This window comes from Oncorhynchus keta, chromosome 5 (assembly GCF_023373465.1).
Source record: "Oncorhynchus keta strain PuntledgeMale-10-30-2019 chromosome 5, Oket_V2, whole genome shotgun sequence".
NCBI lineage: Eukaryota > Metazoa > Chordata > Actinopteri > Salmoniformes > Salmonidae > Oncorhynchus > Oncorhynchus keta.
The window spans coordinates 5403392-5419476 of NC_068425.1; the positions used below are offsets into that span (position 1 = coordinate 5403392).

A 16085-nucleotide genomic window follows, 5' to 3' on the forward strand; every position below is an offset into this window, starting at 1 on the left:
CTCTTCCATCACCAAGAGTCTCTCTGATGGAAAATATTTTTTTCCTGAAAAAATACCTGAGAAACACAGAGAGTAGTCTTGCACTTTTGAAAGACTGTGTGCAGGTTTGTGGACTTTATGAACCTAAACACTGAGATAACATTTAAGTTAATTGATAATCAAAGGGTCAGTCGAGGTAAAGGCCTCGAAATTCAGCAAATCACTAAATTCCTCAAGTTGTCAAATTAACAGAAGTTTATCAAATAGCCTAGAATTTAACAAATAGAGGCAGGCCAGGGATCAGGTTTGTCATTAATCTCAATTGCCCAGACGATGAGCTACGCACAAGCCAAGCATTGAGCATGTAATCAGAGCCCCATGACAAAGCACACATTCCCACAGCTGAGGCCATCTCCCACAGGGCAGGCAGCACAACATCGCCTCTCTGCAGGGTTTGACCCAGGCAGGATTCAGATGGGCACACGGAAACACACAGAGAGAACTGGGTACAGTGTTATCCATCTCTCACAAGGTCACATCGGGTGATGGCATGATCCTTCTCCATGGCACATATCCATTGCGCAACACATTCCAGGTCTAACTACATACTGTACAGTTGAACCATAGTTGTAATGTGGTATCAATAAGAGCAAACTGATTTATACAAACACCCTTTTGGAGTTTGACTACTTGTTACTGTACTCCCCACTGATAGATTTACACTAGAGAGATTTTGCAATGATTCCTATGTCAAAGATGTGAATAATATTTATTGGTCTGATGTGTGTAATGAGGAACACCCGGACGCTGCACTTGAAGCATTTATGAAACGGCTTCTTCCAGTTACTGATAGCCATGCACCCCATCAAGAAACAAAATGCAAGAAATGGACTGTTAGAGCTGCCAAATCCCCATGGATAGATGACAAATTGAAAAACTGTATGGGTGAGAGGGATGAGGCAAAGGGAATAGTGTCACGTTCTGACCTTAGTTCTTTTATGTCTTTATTTTAGTATGGTCAGGGCGTGAGTTGGGTGGGTTGTCTAGGATTTGCTATTTCTGTGTTTGGCCTGGTATGGTTCTCAATCAGAGGCAGCTGTCAATCGTTGACCCTGATTGAGAACCATATTTAGGTAGCCTGTTTTCTATTGTGTTCCGTGGGTGTTTATTTTCTGTTTTCTGTGCCTGTGTGTTCCACAAGGAACCGTTTCGGTTTTCGATTCTATTTGTTATTTTATATTTTCGTGTTCAGTGATTTTGTTCATTAAAACATGATGAACACGTACCACGCTACATATAGGTCGGATCTCTTATACTCGTCGTCAGAGGAGGACGAATCCCGTTACAAATAGCAAATAAGTCTGACAAGGCAGCAGACGGGCAAACATACAGTAAATTGAGAAATCACATAACTAAACAAAAATAAACTAGACTATGGAAGAAAGATTAATGATATATAATAGAATGATAGTAAAAACCTCTGGAGTACGTCAAATTAAATTATAGACAAAAAGCAAACTTTGCTCCATCCGTCATTGAGGCAGATGGCTTGTTCATAACAAAACAATTTGATATTGCCAACCACTTCAATAACTTTTTTGTTGACAAGATTAGCAAACTTAGGTATGATATGCAAACTACAAATGCTGAAAGGAAGGGTACCAAATAAATGTCTGCAGCATTGAAGGTCACAGTGGCCAACATCATTCTTAAATGGAAGAAGTTTGGAACTACCAAGACTCTTCCTAGAGCTGGCCGCCCAGCAATCGGGGGAGAAGGGCCTTCGTCGGAGAGATGACCGAGAACACAATGGATACTCTGATAGAGTTCTAGAGTTGCTCTGTGAAGATGGGAGAACCTTTATGGTAGAGTGGCCAAGTAGAAGGCACTCCTCAGTAAAAGGAACATGATAGCCCGCTTGGAGTTTGCAAACAAGGCACCTAAAAGGACTCAGACCATGAGACGCAAGATGCTCTGGTCTTATGAAACTAAGATTTAACTCTTTGGCCTGAATGCCAAGCGTCACATCTTGAGGAAACCTGGTATCATTCCTACGGTGAAGCATGGTGATGGCAGCATCATGCCGTGGGATGTTTTTCAGCGGCAGGGAATGGGAGACTAGTCAGGATCGAGGGAAAGATGAACGGAACAAAATACAGAGAGATCCTTGATGCAAATTTTCTCCAGAGCGCTCAGGACCTAAGACTGGGGCAAAGGTTCACCTTCTAACAGGAAAACAACCCTAAGCACACAGCCAAGACAATGCAAGAGTGGCTTCGGGATAAGTCTCTGAATGTCCTTGAGAGGCCCAGCCAGAGCCCAGACTTGAACCCAATCGAACATCTCTTGAAAGACCTGATAATAGCTGTGCTGCAACACTCCCCATCCAACCTGACAGAGCTTGAGAGGTTCTGCAGAGAAGAATGGGAGAAACTCCCAAAATACAGGTGTGCCAAGCTTGTACAGTCATACCCAAAAAGACTTGAGGCTGTAATCGCTGCCAAAGGTGCTTCAACAAAGTTCAGAGTAAAGGGTCTGAATGTGATTTTTCCATTTTTATAAATGTGCTAAAATAAAATGTTTTTTTGCTTTGTCATTATGGGGTACTGTGTGTAAATTGATGGGGGGTGGGGGCAAAACAATTTAAACAATTTTAGAATAAGGCTGTGACGTAACAAAATGTGGAAAAAGCCAACCGGTCTGAATACTTTCAGAATGAACTGTAGGTAAATTGCAGTTGGTCCTGAACAATGCAGCACATATCACACTGAGATGTACACGGAGGGAAAGTGTCAGTAACATGATTTCAGTCTCTCCTGGCTCTAAGTTGAGGAGATATTGATCGCATCACTTTTAGTCTTTGTGCGAGGTATTGATGTGTTGAAGGTACCGAACTGTCTGTTCAAGCAGTTGGCACACAGTTCTAGTAGTCATCGGTACAACACAAAACATGCAACCAGAGGTCTCCTCAAAGTCCCCAGGTCCAGAACAGAGGCTGAGAGACACAGTATTAAATAGAGACCTGACGACATGGAACTCTCTGCCACCCTAGGTAACTCAAGCTAACAATAGAACCAGTTGAAAAAAAATGATAAAAAGAACACCTTCCTGCACAAAGGGGACTGTGAAGAGACAGTCTTTTTATATATATATTGTATTGTAATTTGCACTGTACTATGAATTAGACCTACATAGTGTGTGTATGTACTGATATGCAGGCCATAGCCTATTTCAGTCCTTGACTAAACATTTTCTGTACTTGGTAGTATGCCATGTTTCATGTGGGCCCCAGGAAGAGTAGCTGATGCTTTTTCAGCGGCTAATGGGGATCCTAATAAACAACTAATTGTATGTATAACAATAACAGAAAAGTGATAATATACATAGGGACTCCCTCTACGGGTGATTTGTTGGAGATGCAGGGGTGGAAGTGAAGTTGCCTGCGTAAAATGGGTCAGAAATAACACTAAACATGCAATATTGCATAATGTTATTTTTCCAAGAAATGTGCAGATTTTGATAAATACTTGGAAATCATGACCCCCGTCTCATAATTGTGTGGAAAAAGTGGAACAACAGACTTGAAAATCAAAATGGTAAACGTTTACAGTTCCACAAATGACCTACAGCCAATGAAGGCTCATACTGGAATCAGTGCATCAAATTGCATAATAGTTCAGAGAAGGGTTGCCATGTTCTTAGTTTTCCTGTAAAATTAGGCAACTTTGAAAAGGATGCCTCTGGTGAAAATGTATTGGTCACTAGTTGCTGGGTTTTGACCACCATGGCAATTTATTAAAAATATACATTTTACTGTGACCTGCTGCTGCTGACGATCAGGCAGTGAGAGAGCCTATTTCTGAGTGAGTGAGAGTGATGGGGAAAGAGCAGCATGGAGACACCTATGATGGAGACACCTATTTCCAACCTCTTTTCCATAAAACATTAACGTGCTAAAACTGATGTGCATCAACAAATAATGATGACAAAGCACAGGAAAACTACTTTAGGTGCTCTAGAGCACATTAGATAAATTCACTCGGGGGTGGTTTAAACTGCATTCTTATTTCGACGTTGCTTATTGAGAACCATGTCAAGTGAAGGATTTTATGCCAGCTCAGCTCTTGGGTCTCGAGCGCTAAGTGGACATTTGAAATGGAAGTTATGGAACTGGGAAAAGTCCACAATGAAAGTGACAATGACACACTGCATCTATTAGTCATCAATTATTCTATTCATTTACATGCCTATGTATGCTACTGTAGCCTACCATTTTATACATAAATATGTTAAATATAAATATAAAATATAAATATAATTACAATATCACTGGAATCACTGCAAATGTAGCCTATATCTTCAGTTTATTGTTGTTGTAGACTTGTGTTATTAGATCTTGTTCCAAGATGGCATAGGACGTGTGTTTTGTCTTGTCCCGTTCCGTGTATATATCGTTTTCTAAGTATATATTTTAATCTCACTTTCCATCTACCGACTGAATATACTCTCCTGCAACCAGTCTCACCCAATGAGGTAAGGATCTGCTATTTTTATACTTTACCGGAACCGGACAGCGCGATATCAACCCAGAGCATATCGGACTGCTTTTTCTCCACCACAACTCCAGATTCCTACCACAAGCTCTGAACCTTTACACCAGATCATCGCAGCTAGCTAGCTGCTATCCGAGTGGCTACTCCTGGCTAACGTCTCTGTCCCAAAGCAAGCACCAGTTAGCCTGGAGCTAGCCTCGACCTAGGCCCGTCTCCCAGCTAGCCAAAGATGTCCACCAGACAATTACTTGGCTACAATACCACTTTTGCCAATTGGCCTGGACCCTTTCCTGCCGACACAGAGCCCCGCCAATCCATTACGACTGGTCTGCCCACGTAACTGTCCGAAGTGGTCTCAACAGGCTCTTCTGTTGCAACGTCGCCGGGTGCCCATCTGCTAGCCCCGGCCTGCTAGTTGTCTGAATCGCTGTGTCTCCAGCTCGCCTAGCATAGCAGCGACTATGAAATTGTCTCCCTGACTGATCTTGTGCTACTCATTGGACCCTATGATCACTTGGCTACACATGCCTCTCCCGAATGTTAATATGCCTTGTATATTGCTGTTTTGGTTAGTGATTATTGTCTTATTTCACTGTAGAGCCCCTAGCCCTGCCTAATATGCCTTAGATAGCTCTTGCGTTCCACCCCCTACACATGCGGTGAACTCACCTGGCTTAACTGGTGCCTCTAGAGACAAAACCTCTCTCATCATCACTCAACGCCTAGGTTTACCTCCACTGTACTCACATCCTACCATACCCTTATGTGTGCATTATGCCTTGAATCTATTCTTCTGTGGCCAGTAATCTGCTCCTTTTACTCTCTGTTCCAAATGCACTAGACGACCAGTTCTTATAGCATTTAGCCGTACCTTTATCCTACTCCTCCTCTGTTCCTCTGGTGATGTAGAGGTTAACCCAGGCCCTACAGACCCCAGTACCACACCCATTCCCCAGGCACTCTCATTTGTTGACTTCTGTAACAGTAAAAGCCTTGGTTTCATGCATGTTAACATTAGAAGCCTCCTCCCTAAGTTTATTTTATTCACTGCTTTAGGACACTCCAACCCTGATGTCCTAGCCATGTCTGAATCATGGCTTAGGAAGGCCACCAAAAATCCTGACATTTCCATCCCTAACTATAACATCTTCCGACAAGATAGAACTGCCAAATGGGGCGGAGTTGTAGTCTACTGCAGAGATAGCCTGCAGAGTTCTGTCATACTATCCAGGTCGGTGCCCAAACAATTTGAGCTTCTACTTTTAAAAATCCACCTTTCCAGAAGCAAGTCTCTCATAATTGCCGCTTGTTATAGAACGCCTTCAGCCTCCAGCCGTGCCCTGGACACCATATGTGAATTGATTGTCCCCCCAACTATCTTCACAGTTCCTACTGTTAGGTGACCTAAATTGGGATATGCTTAACACCCCGGCCGTCCTACAATCTAAAATAGATGCTCTCAATCTCACACAAATTATTAAGGAACCTACCAGGTACAACCCTAAATCCGTAGCCATGGACACCCTCTTAGATATCATCCTGACCAACTTGCCCTCTAAATACACCTGCTAAATGGCATATATTAAATACACCTCTGCTGTCTTCAACCAGGATATAGCCATCCCTGCCTCATTGCCTGCGTGCGGAATGGGTCCGCGGTCAAACGACCACCCCACATCATTGTCAAACGCTCCCTAAAACACTTCAGCTAGCAGGCCTTTCTAATCGACCTGGTCCGGGTTTCCTGGAAGGATATTTACCTCATCAGTAAAGGATGCCTGGTTGCTCTTTAAAAGTGCTTTCCTCGCCATCTTAAATAAGCATGCCCTATTCAAAAAATGTAGAACTAAGAAGAGATATAGCCTTTGGTTCACCGAAGACTCGACTGCCCTAAACCAGCACAAAAACATCCTGTGGCGTTCTGCATTAGCATGGAATAGCCCCCGCGATATGCAACTTTTCAGGGAAGTCAGGAACCATATACTCAGTCAGTTAGGAAAGCTAAGGCTAGCTTTTTCAAACAGAAATTTGCATCCTGTGGCACTAATTCCAAATAGTTTTGGGACACTAATGTCCATGTAGAACAAGAGAACCTTCTCCCAGCTGCCGACTGCATTGAGGCTAGGAAATACTGTCACCACGGATAAATCTACGATAATCAATAATATCAATAAGCATTTTTCTACGGGCTGGCCTTGCTTTCCACCTGGCTACCCCTACAACGGCCAACAGCTCAGCACCCCCTGCAGAAACTTGCCAAAGCCCCCGTCCCGCTTCTCCTTCACCCAAATCCAGACAGCTGATGTTATAAAAGGGCTGAAATATCTGGATCCCTAAAAATCAGCTGGGCTAGATAATCTGGACCCTCTCTTCCTAAAATTATCCGCCAAAACTGTTGCAACCCCTATTACTAGCCTGTTCCACCTCTCATATCGTCCGAGATCCCCAAAGATTGGAAAGCTGCCGTGGTCATCCCCCTTTTCAAAAGGGGGAGACACTCTAGACCCAAACTGTTATAGACCTATATCCATCCTGCCTTGCCTTCTAAAATCTTTGAAAGCCAAGTTACCAAACAGATCGCCGACCATTTCGAATCCCACCGTACCTTCTCCACTATGCAATCTGGTTTCCGAGCTAGTCATAGGTCATAGGTGCACCTCAGCCACGCTCAAGGTCCTATCATAACCACCATCGATATAAGACAGTACGGTGAAGCCTTCTTCATCGACCTGGCCAAGGCTTTCAACTCTGTCAATCACTGCATTCTTATCGGCAGACTCAACAGCCTTGGTTTCTCAAATGACTGCCTCACCTGGTTTACCAACTACTTCTCAGACAGAGTTCATTGTGTCAAATTGGAGGGCCTGTTGTCCGGACCTCTGGCAGTCTCTATGGGGGTGCCACAGGGTTCAATTCCGGGGCCGACTCTTTTCTCTGTATATATATATATATATATATATATATATCAATGTCGCTCTTGATGCTGGGGATTCTCTGATCCACCTCTACGCAGACGACACCATTCTGTATACATCTGGCACTTCTTTGGACACTGTTAACAAACCTCCAGACAAGCTTCAATGGCATTCAACACTCCTTCCGTGGCCTCCAACTGCTCTTAAATGCAAGCAAAACTAAATGTATGCTCTTCAACCGATTGCTGCCCACACCCACCCGTCCGACTAGCACCACTACTCTGGACGGTTCTGACTTACATTTACATTTAAGTCATTTAGCAGACGCTCTTATCCAGAGCGACTTACAAATTGGTGCATACACCTTATGACATCCACTTAGTATATGTGGACAACTACAAATACCTAGGTGTCTGGTTAGACTGTAAACTCTCTTTCCAGACTCACATTAAGCATCTCCAATACAAAATTAAATCTAGAATCAGCTTCCTATTTTGCAACAAAGCATCCTTCACTCATGCTGCCAAACATACCCTCGTAAAACGAACTATCCTACTGATCCTTGACTTCGGCGATGTCATTTATAAATTAGCCTCCAACACTCTTCTCAATAAACTGGATGTAGTCTATCACAGTGCTGTGACCACTGCGACCTGTATGCTCTCTTTGGCTGGCCGTCACTACTTATATGTCGCCAAACCCACTGGCTCCAGGTCATCTATAAGTCTTTGCTAGGTAAAGCACAGCCTTATCTCAGCTCACTGGTCACCTTAGCAACACCCACCCGTAGCACATGCTCCAGCAGGTATATTTCACTGGTCATCCCCAAAGCAAACACTTCCATGGGCCGCCTTTCCTTCCAGTTCTCTGCTGCTAATGACTGGAAAGAACTGCATTTTTTTATCACTGAAGCTGGTGTATTATATCTCCCTCACAAACTTTAAGCATCAGCTATCAGAGCAGCTTACCGATCACTGTACCTGTACACAGCCAATCTGTAAATAGCACACCTCATCCCCATATTGTTATTGATCATCTTGCTCTTTTGCACCCCAGTATCTCTACTTGTGCGTCATCATCTGCACATCTATCACAAAAGTGTTAATGCTAAATTGTAATTATTTCGCCTCTACGGCCTATTTATTGCCTTGCCTCCCTAATCTTCTACATTTGCACACACTGTACATAGATTTTTCTATTGTGTTATTGATTGTATGTTTGTTTATGTGTAACTCTGTGTTGTTGTTTTTGTTGCACTGCTTTGCTTTATCTTGGCCAGGTCGCAGTTGTAAATGAGAACTTGTTCTCAACTGGCCTACCTGGTTAAATAATGGTGAAATACAAAAATAAAATGTTTAATTATTAATGTCCATGTTTCCTTCATGAAATTGGAAGTTATCAATTGTGATCATGGTCACATTTCTACCGCAATTGCCGATCAGCTGTTAGAATGTATTAGATTAGGCTACAGATTAAACAAATATTTTTTTTTGTTTTAAATGGCTGTTGTTGACAAGCATTGGCCTATTCAGTTCATATCCATATTATTAATATTTGATTCAGTTATTGAAATTACGATCCCATCCTCAGTAGCCTATAATTGGGCAACAGAAGCATTTCTCACCTTGAAATCACCTCACTATTCATGTTGAGTAAATTACTGTCAACTTGAATTAAGCAAGCTGCTAAATTGTTCATTTTACATCTTGCCTCTTTCATTTTATATCTGGCACATACAGCAGTCAAAACTTTGGACACACTTACTCATTCCAGGGATTTTCTGAGTGGTGTGCTGTGGGCCTGGGCCTTCAGTGAGGTCCTACACAGTCCCACCCGAATTAATCCACCTCTTATTACCATCATGATGATGCCATGGCTCTAGACACTATACATTTAGACAGAAACGCAGTATAACCAGGCGTTGCGTCACCTTGAAATTGACATTTTTATTCATAGAATTGCAGGGGAAGAGTACAATACCTTTTCATTGTGCAGCTCCCGTTGCCCTGCGCGCTTGTTCGTTGAGCTGTAGATCCACTCGGGTGTCCCCAAAAGTTTTCAAAAGCACCATTGCTTGTAAGTGCCCAGCTGTACTTTGGTGTCTCGGTGCTGCCTTGGTTAGACAACTCAAGTTTGCAAAGCCAGTGTGGCTCCAAACACCAAATCGATCACTTGCAAATAATAGGCATTCCCAGCAGTACAGTTCGCAGTGCTTCTCGGAGCCTGTGAGCCATTGATAGCACCCATAGTTGGAACTTTGAAAGTGGCGAACGAACCCCTTTCCCGCCTGTGACTGGCTTTGTAGCGTCGGCGTCGGGCGACCTCTCCTGACAATGTCTAACCTTTCTTGAAAAGTTTGTCTTATAGGAATAGGAATACCTAGGATAGGATAAAGTAATCCTTCTCACCCCCCTTAAAGATTTAGATGCACTATTGTAAAGTGGCTGTTCCACTGGATGTCATAAGGTGAATGCACCAATTTGTAAGTCGCTCTGGATAAGAGCGTCTGCTAAATGACTTAAATGTAAATGTCTTGAGAATGGCGTTATAATTATATCCTCGACCAAATCGATATCTTCTCCTCCTTCCGCCATTGTGGGTTGAAAAAACAGCTTAGTAGTACGCAAATTAATTTGTTTATCAAATTCAGTTTCCTAGTTCTGAGGTTCTGCTTAGACCTGCCCAAATAGGACCTGCCTCTCAATATTGGTCATCCAATCAAAAGACGTGCACGCACTACGCCTGCTAGCTGGCTCCTGTGTAATACTGGAGCCAGCCAGCAGGCGTACAATAGCCAACTCTAAAGCTGATTGGTTGACACTAAATTTTCATTTCCATTCACTTTAAGCTACAAGCACCCACACTGTTGATTCTGAAGGCCTGAGGGCATATTTTAGACCCCTGGCAACACATGATGGCTGAATATGATTGGATAAAATATCTAATATAAAGACCAGCCCTCCAAATCTCAACCTGGGGCTGGAAGCAGTGCAACCAAGAGGAAAGCTATGAAATGAAGAGTATAACTCGTACTCTGGGGAATAATTTAATACATATTTGTGGGAAAATATATTTAAAATATATATATATTCTGATGATGTTTAGGCCAGCAGAGAAGGCCTTGCTGGCCCCGATGGCCCACCACTGGGTTTTCCTTATTTAAAAAAAATATTTTCTACATTGTAGAATAATTAGTGAAGACATGTGCAAAGCTGTCAAAGGCAAAGGGTGGCTACTTTGAAGAATCTCAATATAAAATATACTTTGATTTGTTTCACACTTTTTTGGTTACTCCATGATTCCATATGTGTTATTTTATAGTTTTGACCGTCTTCACTATTACTCTACAACCTAGAAAATAGTAAAATCTAGAAAAACCCTTGGATGAGTAGGTGTGTCCAAACTTTACAGTGGTAATGTATATGAAAATATACAAAGGTATCATTGATAGCAAAACTTTTTACTGGTACTGTAATAATGGCACAATTGTCATAAAAGTGTAAAAAGGCGAATTATATTTTATCTTGCGACATATTCCAATTCTTTATTAGTCACATTATTTTGCAAGTATTATTATTTTGATGGAAAACCGAATTTTGCTTCTGAAGTTTTTAGAAGTTAAATCGATATTCCTTCTTCGCTCAATAACGTTGTGGGGGAAATGAGTTTATTGGCTAAATGTGGCAACTCCCTTCTTCCTGGGACTACTTTTCAGGCCTTATGAGCAGGTTTTCAGTAGTCATTATACAGATTTTGATGAGGACCTGGCAACCCTGATTCAGAGTCCAAGTTAAGGATAATAATGGCGGCGCAAACCCGGGCGCTTGTTTCAGCCAAATGGCTTGCAGATGCGATAAAAAGCAACCTTATTGGACCGAATCTTCGAATTCTGGATACGTCCTGGTATCTAGCTAAATTAAAACGCGATGCAAATGCTGAATTTAACCAACAGCACATACCTGGAACTTCGTTCTTTGATATTGACAAATGCTCTGACAAAACTTCCTCGATGGACCATATGCTCCCAACTGCAAACTACTTTGCAGAATATGTGGGGGGTTTAGGTATAGGAAACGATACACATGTAGTAGTGTACGATACCAGCGATTTTGGGTCATACAGCGCACCCCGAGTGTGGTGGATGTTCCGATTATTTGGGCACAATTCTGTATCAGTCCTGGACGGGGGTATGAAGAATTGGCTGGCCGAAGGGCATCCGGTCACTGCAGAATACACCAAGCCAGAACGTGCGGACTTCGAGGCGACCGCCAATCATTCTTGGGTCAAGTCGTATGAAGATGTGCTGAAAAACATCGAGACGAAACAGGTGCAAGTGATTGACGCAAGATCCGCAGGCAGGTTCCGGGGAACCGAACCAGAACCAAGAGATGGTCAGTGGGAGCATATGCAAAGATTTAGTTTGGCCTCCTAGAATTGATTACATTTGATGTTATTATACATTTTTGCTAATATGATTTTTAAAATGTTAGGACACCATATTTTGCCCAAATATTTGTTTTTAATAAAATCTCACCTTCCCTCTTTCTCTATCCCCCTCTCTTTATTGCTCTCCTTATAATTATTTTTCCTCTCACACACAGACATTGAACCTGGCCACATTCCTGGTACTATCAACATGCCTTTTGCCAAGTTCATGGATGCCTCAGGCAAGGAGTTGGAGCTTGAAGTGCTGACGAAAATGTTCCAGGAGGCAGGGGTGGACTTGGAGAAACCTTTCTGGGTAACCTGTGGGTCAGGGGTCACTGCATGCCACGTGGTTCTGGCTGCTCACCTGCTGGGACATTCAGGGTCAGTGTCTGTGTATGACGGGTCATGGTCTGAATGGTTCAAAAGGGCTGCCCCAGAGCATGTCATCTCTGAGGGCAAGGGGAAGCAAGTGTGATGTGGAGAGACGAGTAGAGATGAGCATTAAGGAAAATACTGTTGAATGAGTTGCTGATTAAAAGCAGGGAGGGGACACTATGAATCACAACAGAAGCTACAGATTGCACAAAATATGGAGGGTTTTACTGAGTTGGATGAATGTGTCAATGTGAAAGAGTTCACCGTTCAAGAGTCCATGAATACAGTATGCCTATGTTTATATTCAAGATGTCCAATAAAGGTGTTACAAACTATGCTATTTTAATCTATTAATAAAGATTAGAAGGATGGAATGTTTGAGGTATTCGGGTTAGAATTGGACTATGGTTGAGTTGTATGCTCCTACTTAGGGGATTGCAGCCTGGCAACATTGTCTTGTAGATGTTGCCACTGACAGACATTTTGTAAGGGACTTTTAAAATAATGAAACTTGCTCCTAATGCACCATGAAAATGTAAGGAAAATATAATTTTCATGGAGTTGTAGTTGCCTTGGTGTGACCTTGTTATGAGATGTAGACCCACGAAATGTCAAGGGGTTTTTCTAAGTGCAGTTCGGTTTTAGTATTAACAGAAGTTTCTGTCAGTTTGATTGCAGGATGTCACTTTGTTTAATTTGTACAATAAAAATATGGCATCTACTGTACAAAGTTCTCTGTATTGTATTTTTTTCAAATTATAACCATTTTTACCATATATACAGTAGTCCTTTGTACAACTTTTACTTATTCAGGGTCAATTTTTAACTTTGGTTAGACGAAGGAAATGTGAAGACTTCAATGTCCAACGTGTCTACTTTTTACATAGATGGTCATCAATCTAGTATGTGTAGGTCTATATTTTTTTATGGTAACAGCGTTTCAGGTTATACCACATTTTTCTATTCTTTAACTTATTTTGGTTAGGCATTTGATGTGAGAATTCATGTGTAATTGTCAGGGGCATGTTGTGATTTCTAATTCTTATTGTCCTCACAGTTTGGGCTGGATCTTTGAACACTTTGTGTCCTTATGTGAATGTGACATCACTAAACCCTCACATCAGAAGAAAAAACAGACAACTGCCAAATTATTTCAAAATACAGTTGCTGCACTGTTAAAAATTAAGTGAATCAAAACTTAAATATAGGGTACACACACTACTGTTCAAAAGTTTGGGGTCACTTAAAAATGTCTTTGTTTTTTAAAAAGCACATTTTTGTTGGTCCATTAAAATCAAATCAAATCACATTTATTTATATAGCCCTTCGTACATCAGCTGATATCTCAAAGTGCTGTACAGAAACCCAGCCTAAAACCCCAAACAGCAAGCAATGCAGGTGTAGAAGCACGGTGGCTAGGAAAAACTCCCTAGAAAGGCCAAAACCTAGGAAGAAACCTAGAGAGCAACCAGGCTATGTGGGGTGGCCAGTCCTCTTCAGGCTGTGCCGGGTGGAGATTATAACAGAACATGGCCAAGATGTTCAAATGTTCATAAATGACCAGCATGGTCGAATAATAACAAGGCAGAACAGTTGAAACTGGAGCAGCAGCACAGTCAAGTGGACCGGGGACAGCAAGGAGTCATCATGTCAGGTAGTCCTGGGGCACGGTCCTAGGGCTCAGGTCCTCCGAGAGAGAGAAAGAAAGAAAGAGAGAATTAGAGAGAGCATATGTGGGGTGGCCCGTCCTCTTCTGGCTGTGCCGGGTGGAGATTATAACAGAACATGGCCAAGATGTTCAAATGTTCATAAATGACCAGCATGGTCGAATAATAGTAAGGCAGAACAGTTGAAACTGGAGCAGCAGCATGGCCAGGTGGACTCCGAGGACACCCCCGGACAGGGCCAAACAGGAAGGATATAACCCCACCCACTTTGCCAAAGCACAGCCCCCACACCACTAGAGGGATATCTTCAACCACCAACTTACCATCCTGAGACAAGGCTGAGTATAGCCCACAAAGATCTCCGCCACGGCACAGCCCAAGTGGGGAGGGGGGGGCGCCAACCCAGACAGGATGACCACAACAGTGAATCAACCCACTCAGGTGACGCACCCCCTGCAGGGACGGCATGAGAGAGCCCCAGTAAGCCAGTGACTCAGCCCCTGTAATAGGGTTAGAGGCAGAGAATCCCAGTGGAAAGAGGGGAACCGGCCAGGCAGAGGCAGCAAGGCGGTGCGTTGCTCCAGAGCCTTTCCGTTCACCCTCCCACTCCTGGGCCAGACTACACTCAATCATATGACCCACTGAAGAGATGAGTCTTCAGTAAAGACTTAAAGGTTGAGACCGAGTTTGCTTCTCTGACATGGGTAGGCAGACCGTTCCATAAAATGACATCAAATTGATCAGAAGTACAGTGTAGACATTAATGTTGTAAATTACAATTGTAGTTGGACACGGCTGATTTTTAATGGAATATTTAAACTCACCCTCCAATCCAACAGATCCCAGACGTGCTCAATGGGTTTGAGATCCGGGCTCTTCACTTGCCATGGCAGAACACTGACATTCATGTCTTGCAGGAAAACACGCACAGAACGAGCAGAAGGGCTGGTGGCATTGTCATGCTTGAGGGTCATGTCAGGATGAGCCTGCAGGAAGGGTACCACATGAGGGAGGAGGATGTCTTCCCACAGCGTTGAGATTGCCTGCAATGACAACAAGCTCAGTCCGATGATCCTGTTACACACTGCCCCAGACCATGAAGGACCCTCCAAATCGATCCCGCTCCAGAGTACAGGCCTCGGTGTAACGCTCATTCCTTCGACGATAAACGCGAATCCGACCATCACCCCTGGTGAGACAAAACCGTAACTCGTCAGTGAAGAACACTTTTTGCCAGTCCTGTCTGGTCCAGCGATGGTGGGTTTGTGCCCATAGGCGACATTGTTGTCAGTGATGTCTGGTGAGGACCTGCCTTACAACAGGCCTACAAGCCCTCAGTCCAGCCTCTTTCAGCCTATTGAGGACAGTCTGAGCACTGATGGAGGGATTGTGCGTTCCTGGTGTAACTCGGGCAGTGGTTGTTTCCATCCTGTACCTGTCCAGCAGGTGTGATGTTCTGATGTACCGAACGTGTGCAGGTGTTGTTACTCGTGGTCTGCCACTGCGAGGACGATCAGCTGTCCGTTCTGTATTCCTGTAGCGCTGTCTTAGGCGTCTCACAGTACGGACAGTACAATTTATTGCCCTGGCCACATCTGCAGTCCTCATGCCTCCTTGCAGCATGCCTAATGCACGTTCACCCAGATGAGCAGGGACCCTGGGCATCTTTCTTTGGGTGTTTTTCAGTCAGTAGAAAGGCCTCTTTAGTGTCATTTGTTTTCATTACTGTGACCTTAATTGCCTTTCGTCTGTATGCTGTTAGTGTCTTAACGACCGTTCCACAGGTGCATGTTCATTAATTGTTTATGGTTCATTGAACAGGCATGGGAAACAGTGTTTAAACCCTTTACAATGAAGATCTGTGATGTTATTTGGATTATTACGAATTATCTATGAAAGACAGGGTCCTGAAAAGGGACGGTTCTTTTTTTGCTGAGTTTACATAGGCGTACAGAGGCACATTATCAGAAACAATCACTTGTGTGTTCCAATGGCATGTTGTGTTTATAATTTTAAAAGGCTAATTGATCATTAGAAAACCATTTTGCAATTATGATAGCACAGCTGAAAACTGTTGTTCGAATGAAAGAAGCAATAAAATTGGCATTCTTTAGACTAGTTGAGTATTAGCATTTGTGGGTTCGATTATAGGCTCAAAATGGCCAGAA

At 43.0% G+C, this 16085-nt stretch overlaps 1 protein-coding gene across 1 annotated transcript; it reads left to right on the top strand.

The window, feature by feature from the left end:
- Positions 1–10875: 10875 nt before the first annotated feature.
- Positions 10876–12980, top strand: LOC127929983 (3-mercaptopyruvate sulfurtransferase-like). The gene is made up of 2 exons (XM_052518574.1): positions 10876–11838; positions 12049–12980. Exons 1-2 carry the CDS (start codon positions 11250–11252, stop codon positions 12348–12350), a joined length of 891 nt encoding a protein of 296 aa, XP_052374534.1. The 5' UTR covers positions 10876–11249; the 3' UTR covers positions 12351–12980.
- Positions 12981–16085: the final 3105 nt, after the last annotated feature.

What these genes read in the sequence shown, in the direction of transcription:
- LOC127929983 (XM_052518574.1), top strand. Translation starts at nt 11,250, where the DNA reads ATGGCGGCGCAAACCCGGGCGCTTGTTTCAGCCAAATGGCTTGCAGAT. An exon ending in CGAACCAGAACCAAGAGATG is followed by an intron (nt 11,839 to 12,048) that starts GTCAGTGGGAGC and finishes TCTCACACACAG; the next exon opens with ACATTGAACCTGGCCACATT.